This window comes from Pipistrellus kuhlii, unplaced genomic scaffold, assembly GCF_014108245.1.
Source record: "Pipistrellus kuhlii isolate mPipKuh1 unplaced genomic scaffold, mPipKuh1.p scaffold_m20_p_1, whole genome shotgun sequence".
Classification (NCBI taxonomy): domain Eukaryota; kingdom Metazoa; phylum Chordata; class Mammalia; order Chiroptera; family Vespertilionidae; genus Pipistrellus; species Pipistrellus kuhlii.
Window position 1 is genome coordinate 89,052,929 of NW_023425404.1, and position 22,508 is coordinate 89,075,436.

The following is a 22,508-nucleotide window of genomic DNA, read 5'->3' on the forward strand; positions in this document are numbered from 1 at the left end:
TTGGTTGCTTCCATTACATACCCCGATTGGAGATCAAACTCACAACCTAGCCATGTGCTCTGACTGGGAATCAGTGCACAGGATGATGCTCCAGCCAACTGAGCCACATTGGCCAGGGTTGCATATCAATTTTTAAATGTAAAATGCATGAGGAAGTGCCCATTGGTGCATGGTTAGGAATCTTGAACTGGGAGTTTTTGTGAAGTGAAGAATCTGTGTCCCCAGCACTTTACCTGGATGTTCATGCATCAGGGATGCTTTCAGACAGAGCTCACTTCCTGTAATTTAAATGGCCTGTCATTGGGTTTGCATAAAGCAGGGCCCTTATAGCAGCTTCAAATGTGGAGTGAGGCCAGGGTATGGAGCCTGGGCACCCACATGAGGAGGCAGGGTTCTGTGTGCTTGGAGGGGCCTCTGCCATCTGTCTCTCAAAACCTCTTTCGCCAGGTCTCCTGCTCTTAACTCCCCAGGGTCCATCTGGGGCAGGGGAAAAGGATTCTCCAAGGCTGTACAAGTCCCAGGAAGTGCTTCAGACTCGAGTTTCTGAGAGGTCTGTGTGGAGTTCATGAGCAAGCCAGCCATGTGGCAAAAAGAGTCAGAGATCAAGGGCCAGTTAGGGGCTTGCTTTCTCCCAGGGTGCTAGGTAAGGGTCAAAGTGAAGCTTTCAGACCCATGTGTGTCCCCCCAGGAGAAAGAGCAAGGCCTGAGGACTGGCACTCCAGGAGACACCAGGCACATTAGAGACACTGGAAAACCTAGCTCCTGGTCTTAGTCTTTGACTTGGATTGCACTGGATGATGGCTGGGCACCTGCTGACATGGACAGGCAGACCCAGGCCGAGCTTGTGCTGGTGGCTCTTACCGGCAGGGCCTGCTGCTGCAGAATGATGGGGGCCGACTGGTGGCGGCTCTTATCCAGCTCTGCCCGCAGCCTCGAGTTTTCTGCCAGCAGCACTGAGTAAAGGTCAATAGGCAGTTTCTCTCCTGTAGGATCCTGGGGAAGTCCTGAGGCTGAGAGCATGGGGAAGACTGAAATGGCCACAGATGTTCATGAGGTGGGCTTTCCTGTCTCCATGTCCCTGGCCTGATCTGCTCCAGCATTTTGCTCCATTCTGCCCCTTCTCTGCTCCTTGGCTCCCCACTACCAGTGGGATCAGGTCCACACTCGTCAGGCCATTATTCTCAACTCTTTAGAATCTGGTCCCATCTTTCTCCCTAACCACTCCCCTGCCATTTGTCCTAGGTCTATTGTAGCTCTTCACCCTTCTCTCTTTCCTTCCTTCCTTCCTGCTTTTGCTATGGTAATTTCCTTTGTCCTGAAGTTGCCTTTTTGTTTCTCATCCTACTTCTGGATGACCTCAGATCCTGAAAGGAGAGCCCAACTTTCATTGTTTTCTGAAGGCCTTCAGAAGTGCATCCCCTACTTCCAGTCCCATGCAGTGAAGGCCAAATGCTGGCGGGCACACAGGGGTTTCTGGTGAGGCGGCCCAGACAGGCGCAGGGAAATCTGCTTGGGCTCGCCTGCGAGGGTGTGAATCTGTGGAGAAGCATCTGGGAGCAGAAGGGTGTGACCTGATTCTCTCTTGCTCACCAGAGCTACCTCTAAATGGCAATTCTAGGTGGCTTTGTTTTATATCAATGGAAAAAAACAATAATCGATTTAACCAAAGCATTTTGTTTGTTTTGTATAGAAGCAGATTCTGCAAATAGGGGAGATGAGGACATAATTTGAAAAATCCTGGAGTTAAGAAATCGGAGACTTTCCAGATAGCTCTTCTCTGCTACTCTGGTCTGCAGGGCGCTCCCCTACCTCTTTCTAGCCTGGCTCATACACTGTGTCCCGATGTATCCTGTGGGTTTTCTGGGAGAAGGGAGTGCCACCATCTGCACTCCCTGGAATAGGGGAGTACCACCATCTGCCACAATTGGGAGGAGCTCCTGGAACTGGGAAGCTCTGGGAAGGGAGGAACTCCAGGGCCTGGATGACTTGGGGAAGAGATCAGCTCACCCCTGTTGGGCTCTCCCTGCAGCTTGTTGGGCAGAGGCTTGCTCCTCTCTTGAAGTTTCTTCTTCAGCACCTCCTCCATCTTCTCAATCACCTGGGAAGCAGAGTACAGAGGCTGGGCAGGGCAGAGCTGGGCTTGCCTGGGGGTTCCACACAATTCCCTCCATGGCTGGCCCCTGGCAGTTCCCTCCCCCCTCCACCTGCCTTTTCCTGGTGTTGCACGCTTTCCTCCAGCGCCTTCATCTTCTGCAGCTTGTCCTGTTGCTGCTTTAGCAGAGCAGCCTGTGGCTGCTGAATCTGGTACAGAAGCAGCTCTTTCTCTCGATCATTCTTCTGATAGTGGTGGACAGGGACAAGAAGGAAGAAGGAGTGCCTGGGTTGTACCCTTGGCCTAGAGGGCTCACCCCAGCCCCTCTGCTGAGTTCTCCACTGTGCTGGCTCCCCTCCCTTTAGGCCCTTCCCCCTTCTGCTCCCAGACACTTCTCAACAGATTCCCACCCTCCCTCCTCATGCGCTGCCCCAGCTCACTCGAATCAGCTCATTCTGCAGATGCTGCACCTTGTCCCTCAGTTTCTTTATGTACAGCTCACTCAGCAGCAGTTTCTGCTTCATGGACCCTGGTGCTGGGGGCATGGGGAGAGAAGGCTCAGGCAGGAAGCATCTTCCAGCTCAAATCAGCACAGTTAGATGGTGAGGGCAGATGTCCATCAGGCCTGAGGCTTGAGACAGGACTGGATTCCCTATTTCCCACTATGGAGAGGGCCCAACTGGCTACTATCAAACCCTGGGAAAGGTTTCCCACCGCCCTGTCCCACAATTCAGAGCCAAGGCTCAGGCGGGCACCCAGACTCCCTTGGTGGCCTTTATGCCCTCACTCAGCTTCTGGATCTTGTCATCATTGTCCTGCTCCTCCTCCATTTCCTCCAGGGTCAGGCGACTCCTCAGCATGCGGTTTTCTGCCTCCAGGACCCTGGCCTGTTTCCGCAGCGACAGGATGTCCTCAGCCATCATCTGTATGGCCTGTCGGGAGCTGTTTATCTCCTGTGGATCCCAGTGCTCAGAGTTGAGCATCCAGCCCACATCTGCACCCACACTTAGGAGTTGCTGGGTCAACCCCAAGGCCTACGGACAGCATGCCCTCAACACTTAGCAATTCCTCCAAGGGGTGGTTATAATTTGGTCTGCACCATGTGAGAAGTTGCATTCAGGTTCTTTCCCAGGGTCACGCCTCTTCCTGTGATGACAGCTGGGGGGACCCAGGGCTCAGACACCAGGTGAAGAAAACTGTGAGTGATGGACCTGGAGTCAGGTTTCCAGGGCTACTTCTCTGGCTTCTCCCTGCTTCTTCTTTTCTTTTTTAATTCTTCTCCTTCCTCACGTCACTGAGAACATGGGGAACTCAGAAACACCACTGACTGCCACTTGGGAACTGACTGCAGGCACTAACACCCCGGACAGCTTAGGGATCAGGAAAGTAGGCCTGGGAGATCCAGCTCCAAGATCTGGGGCCAGGATGCCAGGCTCTGTTGTTAGGTTAAGAGAGTAACAAAAATCTTAATATCTGGGGTTCACTGAGCTTCACTATGTTCCAGGTGTCCTCACAACAAGCCTGTGAGGGTTGGCACTGTTATCATCCTCATTTTATCGGCAAGGAAACAAGGCCCAGATGGTTTTGTAACTTGATTAGTTACAAAACTGAGTAATACCCAGGACCAAAACAGAGATGGTCCAACCTGCATCACTACCATTTGTCCACCAACCAGATCTGAAATACCATGGCTGACATGTACACATAAGGAACTATTTGACATTGAAATTGGGACTCAAAAGAACAGAAAGGAACTCACTATAGACTGATACATTTGTTTCTTAGATAGCCATTAAGAGTTGTCTCAGTTTCGGTTCTTACAAGGCTATTTCTTGGATCACATGATCTTACACATCTAGAGGAAATAATGAACAACATAAACTGATGAACAAAAACAGACCCAGAGAAAGAGAAGCAACGATCAGACTCTCAAACCTCAGAGGGAAAATAGGGGAGGGTGGGGGTAAGGGGAAGAGATTAACCAAAGGACTTGTATGCATGCATATGGGCCTAGCCAGTGGCCATGGACAACAAGGGGGTGGGGGCATATGTGGGGAGGGGTTTGGGATGGGAATGGGGGGATGAAGACAACTATGTGATACCATAATCAATAAAACTAAAGCTGAAACCGGTTTGGCTCAGTGGATAGAGCGTTGGCCTGTGGACTGAAGGGTCCCGGGTTCGATTCCGGTCAAGGGCATGTGTCTTGGTTGCGGGCACAGTCCCGGTGGGAGGTGTGCAGAAGGCAGCTGGTCAATGATTCTCTCTCATCGATGTTTCTAACTCTCTACCCTCTCCCTTCCTCTCTGTAAAAAATCAATAAAATATATTTTAAAAAAAAACAAACAAAAAAACAAACAAACAAAAAAACGAGTGGCAGAGTCTAAGTCTGAAACCTGCGCTTCAGCCCACAGGCTCCAGTGGCACCTGAGTCTGTGTTCTAAGTGTTGTGCAATCCTACCATGAGGCTCCAACATGGAAACATCACAGTATGTTGAGAAGTGATGTAATAGGCTGCTAAAAAGAATTATCAGTGTGATCTCAATCTGGGAAAATTATTTATGCCTGACCTTATGTGTGCATAGGAGTATTACTAAGTTATATTTATGTGCATTAATTTCAGAATTAGAAAGTCCCTCTTGTTACTTAGAAAAAGTTTTATAAAGAGAGTTTCTTAAATCTAACCAACACAAGATATAACAGGGACCCGAAACATGAAGCCAGAAAGGTCCATAGAAGGGGAGGAGGGGGGTGCTCGTCTGGGGAAGGAGCGGATGAAGTCAGCAGGAATTTGTTAAGCCCTGGTTGGTTGGCCTCTCAGTGACTGTGGAGGACTTGCACGTGGAGGTGGGGCTCTGAAAATGGCTAGGGTCCTAAGTCTCCCAGAAGCAGAATTCTGTACCCAGTTTCCACCTAGGGCTCATGCTGACTGGGGATGAGGACTGGCTCCCAGCCACTGCCAACCACCAGCTGTTGGCTGGGCCACTGGCTTCTTGGTGAGGGGTTCCTGGACAGCAGGGGTTCATCAGACACCACTTGTCACCTGCTGCTGTCTAGTCTTTTGGCTGGATTCCCTCTAACCAGTGCCAGGGCCGGGCCCATTTCTCCAGCACCTGCTCCAGTCGAGTTCCAGGTCTCGGCTCCTCCAGATCTGCCCACATGGTGCCCTCAGACAGCCCATTAATTAGGAGCCAGCCCAGAGCCCACACAGGGCTTTGTGGTTGGGCCCCAGTCACAGCCCAGCTTGGCCATTGACTCACTGAGTGAGCTGAGACAGGCCCCTTCCTTATGAGCCTCAGATTCCTCAGACAGGATAAACACAGGTGCTGTAGAGCTCAGAGTCAGAGTGTATGGGGTGGCAAGCATAGGGCCTTGCCAGGGCAGGTAGGATCTGGAGGTATCCATTCCCATCCAATCCTATTTCTGTTCAGTGGCTGCTTTATCAGCAGGTCAGACCCCTTTCTCTTTTTCCTGGCTGCCTTATTCATCACTTTGGAGAATTGCTTGGATACTGGATACTATTAATGGTGAACACATGCAAACCTATGATATAGCAAATGTATTCCCGAGTATATACTCAATAAATATGCAAGTGTGAATGCATCTAGAAGAAGAGGTAAGAACATTGTTACCAGCCTTATTTGTAACTAGAGGCCCAGTGCATGAAATTCATGCATGGGGGGTGGGAGAGTGTCCTTCAGCCCAGCCTGCACCCTCTCCCATCTGGGCCCCCTCAAGGGATGTCTCACTGCCCATTTAGGCCTGATCCTGGTAGGGTTGAGCCTAAACGGGCAGTCTAACATCCCTCTCTGCTGGCTCCCAACTGCTTGCCTGTCTGCCTTCCTGATTGCCCCTAACCACTACTGCCTGCTAGCCTGATCACCCCTTAACCACTTCCCTGCCAGTCTGATTGATGCCTAACTGCTCCCCTGCCAGCCTGTTTTCCCCTAACTGCTCTCCCCTGCAGGCCTGGGTCCCCCCAACTGCCCTTTCCTGCAGGCCTGGTTGCCCACAACTTCCCTCCTCTGGACCCTCCCAACTTCCCTCCCCCGCTGTCCATCTTGTGACCACATGGGGGCAGCCATCTTGTGTGTTGGAATGACGATCAATTTGCATATTACTCTTTTATTAGATAGATTAGAGGCCTGGTGCATGGGTGGGAGCTTGCTGGTTTGCCCTGAAGGGTGACCTGGATCAGGGTGGGGGTTCCCTTGGGGCATAGGGCTGCTTAGGTGAGGGGCCTGTGGTAGTTTGCAGACTGTCCACACCCCCTGGTGACCCAAGCAGAGGCCCTGGTATCTGGGATTTATTTATCTTCTATAATTGAAACTTTGTAGCCTTATGTGGAGGCCAGGGCAGGCCAGGGCTGAGGAAACTTGGTTTCCTTAATTGCTGGGGGCAACTCAAGCCTCCTGCTCTCTCCAGCTTGGTGGCTGTCACCATTTTTGTTGGGATTTATTTATTTTCTATAATTGAAACTTTGTAGCCTTAAGTGGAGGTCAAGGCAGGTCAAGGCAGGTGGAACACAAGCCTCCTACTCTCTCTGTGGCTACGGCCATCTTGTTTGGGTTAATTTGCATGCTTGCTCCTGATTGACACAGAGGCATGGACAATTTGCATATTACTCTTTTATTAGATAGGATAACCCTCAACTGGACATGAAACAAATACCCCTCACAGTAGAATGGTGAGATAGTCATACAGTGGAATACCACACAGCAATAAAATGAGCCAACATCAGCTACATGCAACCACATGGAGAAATCTCTCAAATATAGCACACAAAAGATGTCAAACACAAAATACCTACTCTATGATTCCATGTAGATTTGGTTCAAAAATAGACAAACTCAGGCTATAAAGTTAGAAGTCAGGGTATGAGATCCATTTGGGGAGGTGATTGAGAAGTACCAGGGAGCTTTGAGGGTGCTGGCAATGTTGTTGCTCTTGACCTTCATTGAACATTTACTATGCAGTTTGTAATAATTCAACACAGCGAATACACCTATGTTTTTTGTGCATTTGTCTGAATGTGTGCTGTACTTCACATAAACAAATTAAAAACATTTAATGAATTAAAAAATAAATGAAATCCTGGCTCAAGTTTGGTGGAATACATGAAGCCTCCACACAGCAGTCCTTCTCTGGGAACCCTCTTAACTCTTCACAACAATGGGCTCTTCTCAGCTCTGAGCAGTGAATGATTCTCTGAATCCTGTTCTTGGGCCCTCACTGCATCCTCTGTACCCTGAGAGGCCTTCTCCCAGTTTGATTCTGGGAGGCTGGGTGGATTCAGTGATGGATCCTGGCAGGCCCTTCTGAAAATGAGCAGGTGTGCACACTGACAGTTGTTGAGGGCTGGCACGTTGCCTCAGAACATCCTGAGACTCACACTGGCTCAGTTGGATGACATAAGGTCACACTGCCACAAATGTGGAGCTAGCACTGGAACTCAGACTCTACTCCAACACCTGTGCTCTTTGCATCTACTTGATTGAGGAAGGCTGGGGCCTCAACCAGAGGGAAGAAGAATGACTGACTAAATCTGTCTACAGAAATGAAGGGGCAATTATGGAGGAGGTGGCCAATGTAGGTACCAATGTCCATCTGATGTCCTGAGGCTCCATTCTGCCTTGTCCCTGAGGCCAAGATTGCCGTGGGGCAAAGGTAGAAGAAGGAGTTCCCCTGTTTGCTCTTCAAGGAGCCAAATGTGCGCAGGCCTCTGTGTCAGAAGAGGTGGGTGTAGCTCATCTTACTGTCCCCACCTGTACCTAGCCCAACACAGTGTGAAAACAGCAGATTTGAATAAGCCAGCCTGATCCCATTGCTGCCTCACCAGCTTCTTCTTCAGGTGAGGCCTGCCCAAAGTAGGGGAGGGGACAGAGAGGCAGGAAAACCTTGCTGGATGCTGCAGTCGGGGCACCCTTAGTCTATGTGTGTGCTGGTGGAAGGCTGAGATTTCCACGGCTGTGGTTCAGAGTGAGCTTCTGAGGTCTGGATCAGATGCAAGCCTGGCATATAAAAACTCTTACAAGCTTCCCCTCATGCACACTGACCAGCCCTTCATCTCCTACTCTCTTATTTCTCCCTTCATACCTCCACTCCTGCATTTCTACAACCTAACTTGTCCATTTATATTCCATCCAGAAAAAAAATTAAAAATATATCTTTTTATTGATTTCAGATGGACAGGAAGAGGGAGAGAGAGACAGAAACATCACTGATGAAAGAATTATTGATTGGCTGTCTCCTGCACACCCCACACTGGTGATTGAGCTGCAAGTCAGGCATGTGCCCTGACTGGAAATCAAACTGTGACCTCCTGATTCATAGCTCCACCACTGAGCCATGCCAGCTGGGCCAGAAATTTTTAATCACATGAGGACTGATAGTGTGTGAGTGTGTGTGTGTGTGTGTGTGTGTGTGCATGGATGGAGTCCCAGGGGAAAGGGTTGCCAGGCCCCCTGTCTACTCCGTGAATCTGATCATTCCCTTCCCATTCAGGGCTCATCTTTTTCTAGGATTCCCTTGTTATTCATCCCTTCATCCCAGCAAAGCTCTTTTCTGAACACCTCCCCCCTCCTAGACAGATGAAGAAAGCTGAGACCGAGATAAAGTGGGTGTCCTCTCCTCAGCCAGATGGGCCCTGCTGGAGGAAGGATCATGGCTTCTTCAAGACTCTACTCCTTGGAGAGAAGCTCTAGACTTTCTCAGGATCCTGTGCCACCCCAGCCTGGCTGCTCTCTGAGCATGAGGTCTTCCCAGGAAGATGGAGAGGGACCTAGTCCTCGCTTATCCTTCTCAGTCTCTACCCGGGCCAGTATTCTCTGGCCATTGGACCCAGAGAGGTAGCCTGGCAGGCCTGTCCTCCTTCCCAGTTTTGCCCACCCTCATAGCAGAATGGAAACCTTGGGAAGCACAGCTGAGCTGAGAAGCTGCAGCTTGACCTATCCAAGCAGCCTGGTTGGGCTCCCCACTCAGGGCCACATTCTGCGTCACAGTCCAGCCTTGAGTGCACACAGGACACCATGTCTCAGATTTCCTGTCATGGTTTTGCCCCTCTGCCTGCTTCCTCTTTCCTCCAGTTCCCAGCCTGCTTGGGCTGGCACAGCCTCTAGGGCACTGACTCTACTTATGCCTGACCCTGAGTGCCCACTGCAACCCCTTACTCCCTGATACTCCACCAAGACCCAGCTCTCAGCAGTGAGCCTGAGGTCACGAAGACAAGTTATAAAGCCTAGGCTAGAAGCAGATCAGTGAAAGCCTGATGGTACTTGCAGAGCACAACTGTGTGCCAGGTCTTTGCCACGCTGGGGCCATGAAGCACAAAGGAATCCATACAGTCTCTGCCTGTAGTGGTCTCCCCTCTACACTGAGAAGATGGCAAGAAGTACCTGTAATAGAGGAGAGTTCAGAGAAGGCTCTTAACTCATCCTGGTGTCCAGGAAGGCTTCCTGAAGGAGGTGATAATCTGAGCAGACTCTTTGAAGATGAGTAGGTGTTACCTGAGGTAGGGAGAGGGCCCTCTGGGCATAGAAGTCACTGTGGCAAAGGCAGAGAGATGATGAGAAACAAAGCAAGTAAATTTCTGGAGAGTAGGATGCAGGGAAAAGGGGTAGGAGTATGGCTGGAGAGATGTTAGGGAAGACAGAAGAGGGTCTTGAAGGTCAGTCTCAGGAGCTTGGACTGACTATTGAAGAGTCTAAGCTGGGAACAGGGGGTGCATGTGACACCTCTCTGGTTGTTTAACACAAAGAATAAATGGGGGGAATGGAGGCCAAGAGCAGTGGGCAAGGTGACACATCATGGGACCTGCTCGGGTAAAGGCAGTGGGCATGAAGACGAGGGTAGGAGCTGCAGGAGGGAGAAGAGCAAGGAGAAGGAGAAGGGGGCGGGGGAGGAAGAGGAGGATCTTGGGTCTTGTGAGGGAGCACTTACATATAGGAAGTGACAGGGGAGGGGCATGTTGAGTGTGAGGTGCTTGTGCGGCTTCCAGGTAGAGATGGCCATAGGCAGTTGATGGTGGTCAAGCTTAAAGAGAATCTCAGGCTGGAGAACTGAAATGGAGGGGTGAGAGGGCAGTCCTCAGAGGTGTGAGTGAAGCCTTGGAATGGAGGAGATTTTCCATAGTTAGGGGAAGTGTAGTGTAGAGTAGCGTGGAGGATGGGCTTTAAGAACAAAGGGAGGGTGGTTGTGGGAGAGGAGTCTTCAAGATCAGGGCAATTGTCAGAGACATGGGAGAAAAAGGGCTAAATCAAGCTGGAAAGCAGAGCTTCAAAATGAAGGGATTATGGCCTTCCATGTTAGAAAATGGCACATTGTGTAATATAGAACTCTCAACCTCAGAGATAACCTAAGAGCCTGGATACAAAATAAAACTACACACTTAAAAATATTAAAGAGCTGGCAAGATAGTTAGGAATTATTGGACAGAGATAAGAGACAGATGGGGACCCGTACAGTGGAATACTACACAGTAATAAAAAGGAGGAACCACAGCACCAAATAACCACACAGTTGAGGTGAGCAAAAGAACCATACACAAAATAATGCATAGGCATGACATCCTTTAAAGTTAAAAACAGGGACTATTAGGCCATAGTGATTAAGGAAGTACAGTTACATGATGACAGTTTAAAGAAGTAAAGCAATACAGTAAGCTGGCACAGTGATCTTGTCTAGGAAAGGAGGGGTGTGAGAAGCTTCCAGGCACTGGTGATGTTTTATTTCTTAACCTAGGTAGTGGTTTCATGGACATCCTATAATAATAAAAGCTAGTATGGCCTTGGCCAGTTTGGCTCAGTGGATAGAGCGCCATCCTGTGGACTGAAGGGTCCCAGGTTCGATTCTGGCCAAGGGCACATGCCCGTGTTGCAGGCTTGATCCCCAGTTGGGGGTGGGGGCGGGGGGGGGTGTTGCAGGAGGCAGCTGATCAATGATTCTCATCATTGGTGTTTCTATCTCTTTCAACGTCTTCCTTCCTCTCCGAAATCAATAAAGAAACATATTTAAAAAATAAATAAAAGCTAATATGCTAAATGTCTGGTCATCCAGTAATCCGTTCAACCAATCAAAGTGTAATATGGTAAAGTTGCTCAACTGCTAGCTATTGCATGTACTGATCACCAGGGGGCAGATGCTCCAACCAGAAGGTTAGCTTGCTGCTGGGGTCCGGCCAATCAGGACTGAATGAGAAGGGCTGGACACACCCTGAAGCCTTCCCATAGTCCCTCCCTGGCTGGCCAACTCCCATGTCCCTCCCAAGCCCTGATTGTGCACCAGTGGGCCACTTTGGACTGGCTTGCACCCTCTCACAATCCAGAATCCCTCAGGGGATGTTGGAGAGCTTATTTTGGCCTGATCCCGCAGGCCAGGCTGAGGGACCCCACTGGTGCATGAATTCGTGTACCAAGCCTCTAGTTTGTTTTATAATAACTTGGTTGTGTTGTGTTTTATTTTTATATTCAATGCAATTTTTCCATGAGGGTTATGTTTTATAATTCAAAAGGTTTTTTAAAAATATGCTTTTATTATTTTATTATTTAATTTTTGTTAATCCTCACCTGAGGATATTTTCTCATTGATTTTTAGAAAGTGGAAGGGAAGAGGAAAGACACACAGAAAGAAACATGGATGTGAGATAGACACATCAATTGGTTGCCTCCTGCATGCACCCTGACCAGAGCTGGGGTCAAGTTGTAATGGATACATGCCCTTGTCTAGAATTGAACCCTGACCCTTCAGTCCATGGGCTGCTGCTCTGTATACTGAGCAAAAGAGGATAAGGCTGTCTTTATTGATTTCAGTGAGAGGACGAGAGAGGGAAAGATAGATAGAAACATCAATGATGAGTATCATAGATCAGATGCCTCCTGCATGCCCTATTGATGATTGAGCCCGAAACCCAGATATGTGCCCTGACTGAGAATTGAACTGTGACCTCCTGATGCTCAACCATTGAGCCACACTGGTCTGGCAAAAAATATTTTTGTTTGTTTGTTTTGTTTTTTTAAAAAAAATATTTTTAATTGATTTTAGAGAGGAAGGGAGAGAGAGAGAGAGAGAGAGAGAGAGAGAGAGAGAGAGAGAGAGAGAGAGAGAGAGAGAGAGAGAGAGAGAAACATCAATGATAAAAATCATTGATTGGCTTCCTCCTGCACATCCCCTCCTGGGGATGGAGCCTGCAACCCAGGCATGTGCCCTTGGCCAGAATCAAAATCAATCCTGAGACCCTTCAGTCTATTACATGCAGGCGCTCTATCCACTGAGCCAAACCAGCTAGGGTGGGCAAAAAGGTTTTTGAAAAATGGAGAGAAAGATTTACTTCCAGCCAAGATGGTAAAGTAGATAAATGTTTTGCTTGCATCCTTCTATGACTACACCAAAATTAGAGAACAACTACTCTTGAGAACCACCTCATGCCTAGCTAAATAAAACGTCTATAACTAAGGATATAATAAAGAAGTCACTGGAGACTGATAGGAGGGGAGATGTGGAACAGAAAGGTTTCACACCCATGGTGTGGTAATTAAGAATCAGGAGGTATATGTTGGGTACAGAGGCATCCCCTGAGGAGAGATGGATCCCAGCCGCACACTGGCCTTCCCTGCCTGAAGCACCAGTGCCAGGATGAGGAATCCTCATAACACCTGGCTGTGAAAACCAGCAGGGATAGCAGCTAAATGAGACAGAAGGCTATTGGAGTTCCAGGCTAACTCTTGAAGGGCTTGTTCATGGGCTCTCTGGCTCACAAATTCATTCATTTGAAGTTTGCAGGAAAAACAACTTGAAAAGTGCTAAGGACCTATAGGGAAGAACTGAATTGACTAGTTTCAGGGTGAGAGATGGAGGGGCAGGGGTTAGGGGAGCTGTCTCCAGGGATGGAAGTGCTAGCAGTCGCCATTGCTCCTTTGTTAAACTCTTCCCCCACTCAGCCCGCAGGTGCAGGCAGGCACCAAATATGAGCTATTACTAGTAACTTAGCACTGTTCACCCTGCCCTAATGGTTTCCTGAGACCTTGTCCCATTCAACTCTTGTCCTACTCCAAGCCACTTCCGGAGGCTTTTCCACACAATTGGCCTGTCTGAGCATGTGATGCAGACTTTTCTAAAATCTCTCAAAGATCCCCAAATCCCCAAACAAGCAATGGTTGGCTTTAGAATGCCCTGTACTTCTTGCTAAATGGCCTCAAACCCAGAACAAGCAGCAACAGGGCTCAACTTGCATTGTAACTCCTATCAGGTGGTCCCAAGCCTCGCATAAGCTACATTGAGTGCCAGCTTGGAACAAAACCCAGCACAAGTGATGGCTGGCTTCAGTTTACATTGTGGTGCCCACTAAAAGGTCCAAGCACAGCACTAGTGTCAGCCAGCCAAAGTTTTCAGCATAGCATCTCCCAAACATTTTTAAGCCCTGCACAAGTGGCAACTAACTACAGATTACTTTATAGCTTCACCAGGTGGCCATGAGCCAAGCACAAATGATGGTTGATTTTGGCTTGCACCAGAACACCTTCCAACAGCCTCCAGAACCAACATTCCTGGTGTCCAGTTTCAGATCACACCAGAGCACCACCCAACCAGCTCCATAAATGACACACACACAAAGAGTAGAGACTTCTGCTCTATAAAATGAACTCCACAAAACAGCATCTCGCTGTAGTCTTAACCAATCCTCCCAGCCAATCAGCCTGAGGATCAATACTATTGACTGATGTGCCAAAAGAAATCAAGATCTGACTACAACAGGAAGGCATACACCACCCATGCAAGGAACACCCCTGGAACACCTGGCTCAGGTGAACAGGGGATTACACTACTGGGTTCCCCAGGACACCAAGTAGATAAGACCATTTTGCCAAAACTGGGAAATATAGCATCTATACCTAATACATAGAAATAAGCACAGGGAGGCAGCCCAAGTGAGGAGACAAAGAAACATGTCCCAAATGAAAGAACAAGATAAAAATCCAGAAAAAAAAAATGAAACAAAATGGAGAAAAGCAATCTATCAGCTACAGCGTTCAAAATACTGGTTATAAGGATTCTCAGTGAACTTAAAGGAAAAAACCCCACACCAGATGAACTCAGTGAGAACTTACACAAAGAGATAGAAACCATAAAAAAAAAGAACCAGTCATAAATGAAGAATATAATATACTGAAATTAAAATTAAGGGAGTCAACAGCAGACTATATTAAGCAGAGGATCAAATCAGTGATTTGGGAGACTAGCAGAAAATACCCAATGAGAACAGGCAAAAAAAGAAAGAAGAAAAAAAAAATGAGGACAGTTTAAGAGACCTCTGGGATCACATCAAGGGTAGCAATGCATGTCATACGGGTACCAGAAGGTAAAGAGAAAGTGAGCAAGGAATTGAAAATCTATTTGAAAAAATAATGATAAAAACATCCCTAACCTGGTGAAGGAAATAGACATGCAAGTCCAGGAAGCACAGAAGGTCCCAAACAAGATGAACCCAAATAGGACCATACCAAGACACCTATTAATAAAACTGCCAAAGATTAAAGACAAAGAGAATTTTAAAAGTAGCAAGAGAAAGCAGTTAGTTATGTGCAAGTGAGCTCCCATAAGACTGTCTGCTAATTTCTCAACAGAAACTTGGCTGGCCAGAAGGGATTGGCACGAAATATTCAAAGTGATAAAAAGGAAAGATTACAACCAAGATCACTCTACCCAGTAAGACTAGCATTTAGAATCAAAGGAGAGATAGTTTCCTAGACAAGAAAAAACTAAAGGAGTTCATTACTATTAAGCAAATATTATAAGAAATATTAAGTAGGAAAAAAAGTAAATATGAATCAGAAAATATAGGAAAGAAAAAATTCTCATTAACAAAGGCAGACATTTTAGTAAAAGCAGTGGATCCACCAACTACAAAGCTAGTACAAATTTTAAAAGGCAAAAGTAGGATGAGCTCATGTAAGTACAACAACAAATTAAGGAATCTACACAGACACACACACACAGAAGACAAGTAAAAGATAATGACAAAAACATATATGTGGAGGGGGTGAGTCAAAATTGCAGTGATTTAAAAATGTCTTCAAATTTAAGTGACCATCAACTTAAAATAGGTTCACATAAACATAGCTTGGTGTATGTGAAGCACTTGGTAACCATAAACCAAAAATCTACAAGTGATATGAAAGAATAAAGACAAAGAAATTCAAACAATACTATAGAAAGTCACCAACATATAAGAGAGTAAGAGAATGAGAAAGGAATAGTGAAGAACTACAAAACAATCAGAAAATAATGAATCACATGGCAACAACTACAGGGCTATCTATTAATACTTACTTTAAATGTAAATGGACTAAATGTTCCAATCCAAAGATTTGGGGTGGTTGAATTGATTAGGGGGAAAAAAAAAAAAAGCAAAAATACATTGCTTTCAAAAGACTAAAAATGGATAAAAAAAGTTATTTTATGAAAATAGCAACAACAACAACAAAGCTTGAGTAACAATACTTATATCAGACAAAATAGACTAAAACAATGGCGGTACAAAGAGACAAAAATGGCCATTTAATAATGATAAAGGGATCAATCCAACAAGAGAATATAACTCTCATAAACATCTATGCACCCAACATTGGAGCACCTAAATATATAAAGCAAATATTTATAGACATAAAGGGAGAAATTCACTACATAGTCATAGAAGGGGACTTTACTACCCCCTTGATATCAATAGATAGATCATTTAGACAGAAAAATCAACAAGGACACAGTGGCTTTAAATGACACACTAGATAAGATAGACTCAATAAACATTTTTAGAACATTTCACCTCAAATCAACAGAATATACATTCTTTTCAACTGCACATGGAATATTTCCAGGATATACCACATGTTAGATCACAAAACAAATCTCAATACATTTAAGAAGATTGAAATAGTATCAAGCATCTTCTCTAATCACAATAGTATGAAACTAGAAATCAATTATAAAAACTGAAAAACACACAAACACATGGAGGCTAAATAACATGTTATTAGACAATGAATAGGTTAACAGTGATATCAAGGAAGAAAAAGAAGATCATTGAGACAAATGAAAATGAAAACACAATGACCCCCAATCTGTTTGATGAAGATAAAGCACAAGAACCCCATTAAAGACACTCCTGCTCCATGAAACGAGAGCCCACAAAACAGCTTGTCTGCTGTGGTCTTGGCCAATCTTTGCCAGCAAGGCAGCCTGAGGGTCCATGCAGGTCTACCTCATAAAACAAGAAAAATCTCAGTAAACAATCTAATCTTACACCTAAAGGAACAAGGAAAAGAAAAACAGAGCCAAAAGTGAGGAGAAGAAAGGACATAATAAAGATCAGAGCATAAATAAATAAAATTGAGTCTAGCCCTGGCTGGGTGGCTCAGTTGGTTGGAGTGTTGTCCCATACACTAAAAGGTTATGGGTTTGATTCCTGGTCAGGGCACATGCTTAGGTTGTGAGTTTCATCCATGGTCAGGGCAAATACAGGAGACAACTGATAAATGTTTCTCTCTCAGATTAATGTTTCTCTCTCTTTCCCCTTTCCTTTCTCTCTAAAACAAACAAACAAACAAACAAACAAACAAACAAACAAACATATCCTTGGGCAACGAAATATAATACAGGAAAACAATGAGTCTAAGATATGTTAGGGGAAAAAAAATCAACGAAACCAAGAGATGGTTCTTTGAAAAGATAAACAAAATTGAGAAACCGCTAGCCAGACTCATCAAGGAAGAAAGAGAGGACCCAAATAAATAAAATCAGAAACAAAAGTGGAGAAGTGACAACCAACACCACAGAAATACAGAGGATTATAAGGACATTCTATGAACTATCATATGCCAACAAATTGGACAACCTTGAAAAAATGGATAAATTTCTAGAAACATACAATTTTCCAAGACTAAATCAGAAAGAAACAAAAATGTAAACAGAGTGATAACTGTTAATAAAATCAAACAGTAATAAAATACTCCCAACAAGCAAAAGCCCTGGGCCAAATGGCTTTAGAGGTGAATTTTTAGCAAACTTTCGAAGAATTAATAATTCTAAAAAAATTGAAGAGGAAGAAAAGGTCCAAAACTCATTTTATGACGTGAAAATTACTCTAATATCCAAACCAGACAAAGACACCACAAAACAGAAAATTGTAGGCCAATATCCTTGATGAAAGTAGATGCAAAAAATCCTCAATAAAATATTATCAAACAGACTTCAGTGACACATTAAAAGGGTTATTCTCCATGATCAAATGGGAGTTAGTACCAGGATGCAAGGTTAGTCCAATGTCCACAAATCAGTCAATGTGATACCCCACATAAACAAAAAAGTTAAAATTTATAATATTATTAGATTCAGAAAAAGCATTTGAGAAATCCAATATTCATTTATGATCAAAACTCTCAGCATAGTGGGAATAGAGGGAACATACCTCAACATAATAAAGGCCACATATAACAAACCCACAGCCAACATTATACACCACAGGAAAAGCTGAAAGCCTTTTCTTTAAGATCAGGAACAATGCAAGGAAGTTCACTTGTGTAACTTTTATTCAACACAGTATTGGAAGTGATAGCCATAGTGATTAGACAAGAAATAGAAAGCAGAAGGCATTCAGATGGAAAAGAAGAAGTAAAACTGGTATTTTTTTTTGCAGATGGCATGATACTATATATAGAGAACCCTAAATATTCCACACAAAAAAACTCATTAGAACTAATAAGTGAATTCAGTAAAGTAGCAGGATACAAAATAAATATTCAGAAATTGGTTGCATTTTTATATAGCAATAGCAAACTATTAGAGAAGTTTTAAAAATCCCATTTACAATTGCATAAAAAAGAATAAAATACTTAAAAATACTTTTAGTCAAAGAGATAAGACTTATGCTTGAAAAATTATAAGACATTGAAGAAAGAAATTAAAAAAGATTCAAATAAATGGAAGAATATACTGTGTTCATGGATAAGAAGATTTTTAACATCAGTAAAATGTCCCTTATGCCCAAAGCAATTTAAAGATTCAGTGAAATCCTATCAAAATACCAACGGCATTTTTTTCACAGAACTAGAATAAATAATCCTAAAGTTTAAATGAAACCATAGCCCTAGTGGGCTTGACTCAGTGGCTGGAGTGCCAGCCTGCGACCAAAGGGTCCTGGTGTTCTGGGCTGCAAACATTGCACAGCTCCTCCGTCGCCTAGAGGCAGGATGCCTTGGGACAGAGGGAGTGGAGTAGGTCACTGAACAATCGGTTGGAGTTTGGAGGGCAGTGGCAGTTCAAGCTCCGGCCAAGAGCTCCCAGGCCTTGCACCTGTGCCCTGAGTTTCTTGGAAACGGCTTAAACAACTTTTGTAACCTTTGGGTTGTCATTGTAAGTGTCCTAACTCCCTCTTGTGGTTTCTGAGTATAAATTTGCTGTAACACCTGTGCTCTGCTCTGCAGTTCGGCCTTTACCGCGGTGAAGTGCTGCAACTGTAGTCGCTGGCCAGCTTAATAAAGGCTCATAAATTTTGATCTCTGTCTCTGGTGGTCGTCTCTTGCGGGTCGCCCCATAACACTGGGTTCAATTCCAGTCAAGGGCATGTACCTCGGTTGTAGGCTCTTCCCCAGCCTGGGTCCTGCTTGGGGCATGTGCAGGAGGCAACCAATTGATGTGTTTCTCTCACATCAATATTTCTCTTTATCTTTCCCTTTCTTTTCCACTCTCTCTAAAAATCAGTAGAAAAATATCCTCAGGCTGAAACTGGTTTGGCTCAGTGGATAGAGCGTCGGCCTGTGGACTGAAAGATCCCAAGTTCGGTTCCGGTCAAGGGCATACCTTGGTTGTGGGCACATCCCCAGTAGTGGGTGTGCAGGACACAGCTGATCAATGTTTCTCTCCCATCGATGTTTCTGACTCTCTATTCCTCTCCCTTCCTCTCTGTAAAAAACTGATAAAATATATTTAAAAAAGAAAAAAGAAAAATATCATCAGGTAAGAATAAAAAATAAAATAATAAATAAATGGAACCTCAGACCCCAAGTAGCCAAAGCAATCTTGAGAAAGAATGTTGGAGGTAACATACTACCTGATAGTCAAGTATATGCTACTAGAGGCCCGGTGCACGAAATTCGTGCATGGCTGCTGGGGGGTGTCCTTCAGCCCAGTTTGCACCCTCTCCAATCTGGGACCCCTTGACGGATGTCCGATTGCCTGTTTAGACCTGATCAGGCCTAAATGGGCAGTCGGACATCCCTCTCACAATCCAGGACTGCTGGCTCCCAACTGCTCACCTGCCTGCCTTCCTGATTGCCCCTAACCACTTCTGCCTGCAGCCTGATCACCCCAAATCCATTCCCATGCCAACCTGATTGATGTCTAACTGCTCCCCTGCCAGCCTGTTTGCCCCCAACTTCCCTCCCTTGCAGGCCTGGTCACCCCTAACTGCCCTCCCCTGCAGGATTGATGCCTCCAACTGCCCTCCCTTACAGGCCTAGTCCCTCTCAACTGTTCCCCCTTGCAGGTCTGGTGCCTCCCAACTGCCCTCCCCTGCTGGCCATCTTGTGGTGGCCATCTTGTGTCCACATGGGGGCAGGATCTTTGACCACATGAGAGCAGCCATATTGTGTGTTGGAGTGATGGTCAATCTGCATATTACTCTTTTATTAGATAGGATAAGGCTATAGAAATCAAAACAGCATAGTACTGTTATAAAAACAGACACACAGATCAATGGAACAGAATGAGAGCCCAGAAATAAACACATGCCTACATGGTCAATTAATATATGATAAAGGAGTCAATGGGGTAAAGACAATAAATGGTGTTAATGAAACTGGACAGATCTGTGAAAAAATTTGAAACTTTCTTATACCATATACAAAAAATAAACTCAAAATGGATCAAATACTTAAATATAAGACCTGAAACCATAAAAGTTCCAGAAAAAACAGCATAGGCAGTAAGTTCTTTGACCTTACTCCCTCTTGGATATGTCTCATTGGACAAGGGAAATAAAAGAAAAATAAGCAAATGGAACAACATCAAATTAGAAAGTTCTTTTTCCCCATCACCATTTATCCCTCTTTTATCCTCTTCCACCTCTACCCAGCCCCTTTCCCACTGCAATCACCACACTGTTGTCCATGTCCATGAGGTATTTCTTCTTTTTTTCTCAATCCCTTCACCAAACTAAAAAGTTTGTGCACAGTAAAGGGAATTATCAACAAAATGAAAAACAGTCTACTAAATAAAAAAAGATATGCACCAATGACACATCTGTTATAAAGGGGTTAATATCCAAAATATATAAGGAACACATACAACCTAACACCACCCCCACTAATCCAATTAAAAGGGCAGAGGGCCTGAGGAGACATTTCTTAAAGAAGACATACAGATGGCCAATAGACACGAAAAGGTGTTCAACATCACTATCATCAGGGAAATGTAAATTAAAACCACAATGAGCCCAAGCTGGTTTGGCTCAGTGCATAGAGTGTCATCCTATGTACTGAAGTGTCTCAGGTTTGATTCTGGCCAAGGGCAAATGCCTGAGTTGTGGACTCGATCTCCAGTACGGGGCATGTAGGAGGCAGCCAATCAATAATTCTCTCTCATTGATGTTTCTACCTCTCATTCTCACTTCTTCTCTGAAATCACTAAAGAAATATATTAAAAGACAAACAAACAAACAAACAAACAAACTATGAGATACCAGCTCACACCTGTCAGAATGACTATCACCAATAAATCAACAAGCAACAAGTGTGAGAATGTGGAGAAAAGGGAACCCTCTTGCTCTGCTAGTGGGAATGCAAATTATTGCAGCCACTATGGAAAATAATATGGAGGTTCTTCAAAAAATTAAAAATAGAATTGCCATATGACCCATATGGGTAGCTCAGCTGGTTGGAGCATTGTCACAATGCATCAAGGTTGTGAGTTGGATCCCCCATCAGGGCACATGCAAAAATCAACCAATGAATGCATAAAATCAGTAGAACAACAAATCAATCTCTCTCTCCTCCCCCTTCAAATCAATCAATAAAAAATAAAAATAGAACTACCTCAATACCCAGCAATTCCATCTCTGGATATATATCCAAAGAAATCCAAAACACCAATTTAAAAAGATTCACACACCTCCCTATGTTTATTGCAGTATTATTTATAACTAGTAGCCCTGCCCACAAATCCGTGTGCCAGTAGCACTCTGCTGTCCTCCTGTAGCTTTCCACTGCCAGCTTGTAGTTTGCTGCCCTACCCTCCTGCAGATCCGTGATCCCGTTGTTACGTGATTGGGACATAACAGATAATTAGCTTATTCCTCTCTAATAATATCGGATAGCCAAGACATGGACGCATAGAAGTGTCCACTGATGGGCAAATAGATAAAAAGGATTTGGTACAGATACATAAAAAAGAATGAAATCTTATCATTTGGATGCACCCAGAGGATATTATGTTAAGTGAAATAAGTCTGACAAAGACAAATGCCATATGATTTCACTTACATGTGGAATTTAAAAATAAATGGACAAACAAAACAGAAATAATATCATAGATACAGAGAATAAATTGGTTGCCAGATTTTAGGGGGGGGGTGTTTGGGGGTTGGGTGTATTAAGAAGTACAAATTGCCAGTTATAAAAATAGTTATGGGGATGTAAGGTACAGTGTAGGGAATATAGTCAATAATATTGTAATAACTATGAGTGGTGTCATATGGGGTCTAGATTTATCAGGGTGATCACTTAGTAAGTTATATAAATGTCTAATTAATCTGTTGTACACCTGTACAACATAATATAATATTGTATGTCAACTGTAATTGAAAAAATAATTTTTTAAGAAAATAAAAAAGAGCCCTGGTGGATGTGCTAAGTGGTTAGAGTATTGGTGCACAACCAAAGGGTTGCGAGTTTCATTCCTGGTCAAGGGCACCTACATGGGTTGCGGGTGCAGGAAGCAACCAGTTGATGTGTCTATCACATCAATGTTTCTCCCTCAGTCCCTCCCTTTCTTCCACTCTCTGAAAAGCCATGGGGAAAAATATCCTTAGGTGAGGATGAAGGAAAAGGAGGTGGAGGAGGAGAAGGAGGAGGAGATAAAAAGAAAAAAAGGAAAGAACATGTAATAGCCTACAAATCTGTGGAGGAAGCCCTGGGTGTTGTCTCCAGAAGGTGGCCTCTGGCGACTTTGGCCAGTGCTCTGGACGCCAGGGTACAGGAGAGATAGGACTGAGGGGACAGTGAGACTGTGAAGGCACAGAGATAGCTGGGGACACAGTGAATGAGAGGCTGGCGGGGGATGGGCGGTAGGGAGGTGGAGAGAGAGGGGGGGATTTTCTGGAGAATGAGGAGACTAGCAGGAAGGGGTATATCGGGAGGGAGAGCTGAAGGGG

The 22,508-nt window shown here is 44.9% G+C and overlaps 1 protein-coding gene across 1 annotated transcript in view; it reads right to left on the reverse strand.

Moving 5' to 3' along the window:
* The window catches only part of CCDC33 (coiled-coil domain containing 33), a 98,716-nt gene that overhangs the window by 2,163 nt on the left and 74,045 nt on the right, over positions 1-22,508 (reverse strand). The window contains exons 12-16 of the mRNA XM_036455850.2: positions 2,880-3,045; positions 2,533-2,627; positions 2,209-2,337; positions 2,008-2,098; positions 862-1,010 (exon numbers count right to left, since the gene is read on the reverse strand). Coding sequence (XP_036311743.1) covers positions 862-1,010; positions 2,008-2,098; positions 2,209-2,337; positions 2,533-2,627; positions 2,880-3,045 — 630 coding nt within the window. The remainder of the gene's footprint in view (positions 1-861; positions 1,011-2,007; positions 2,099-2,208; positions 2,338-2,532; positions 2,628-2,879; positions 3,046-22,508) is intronic.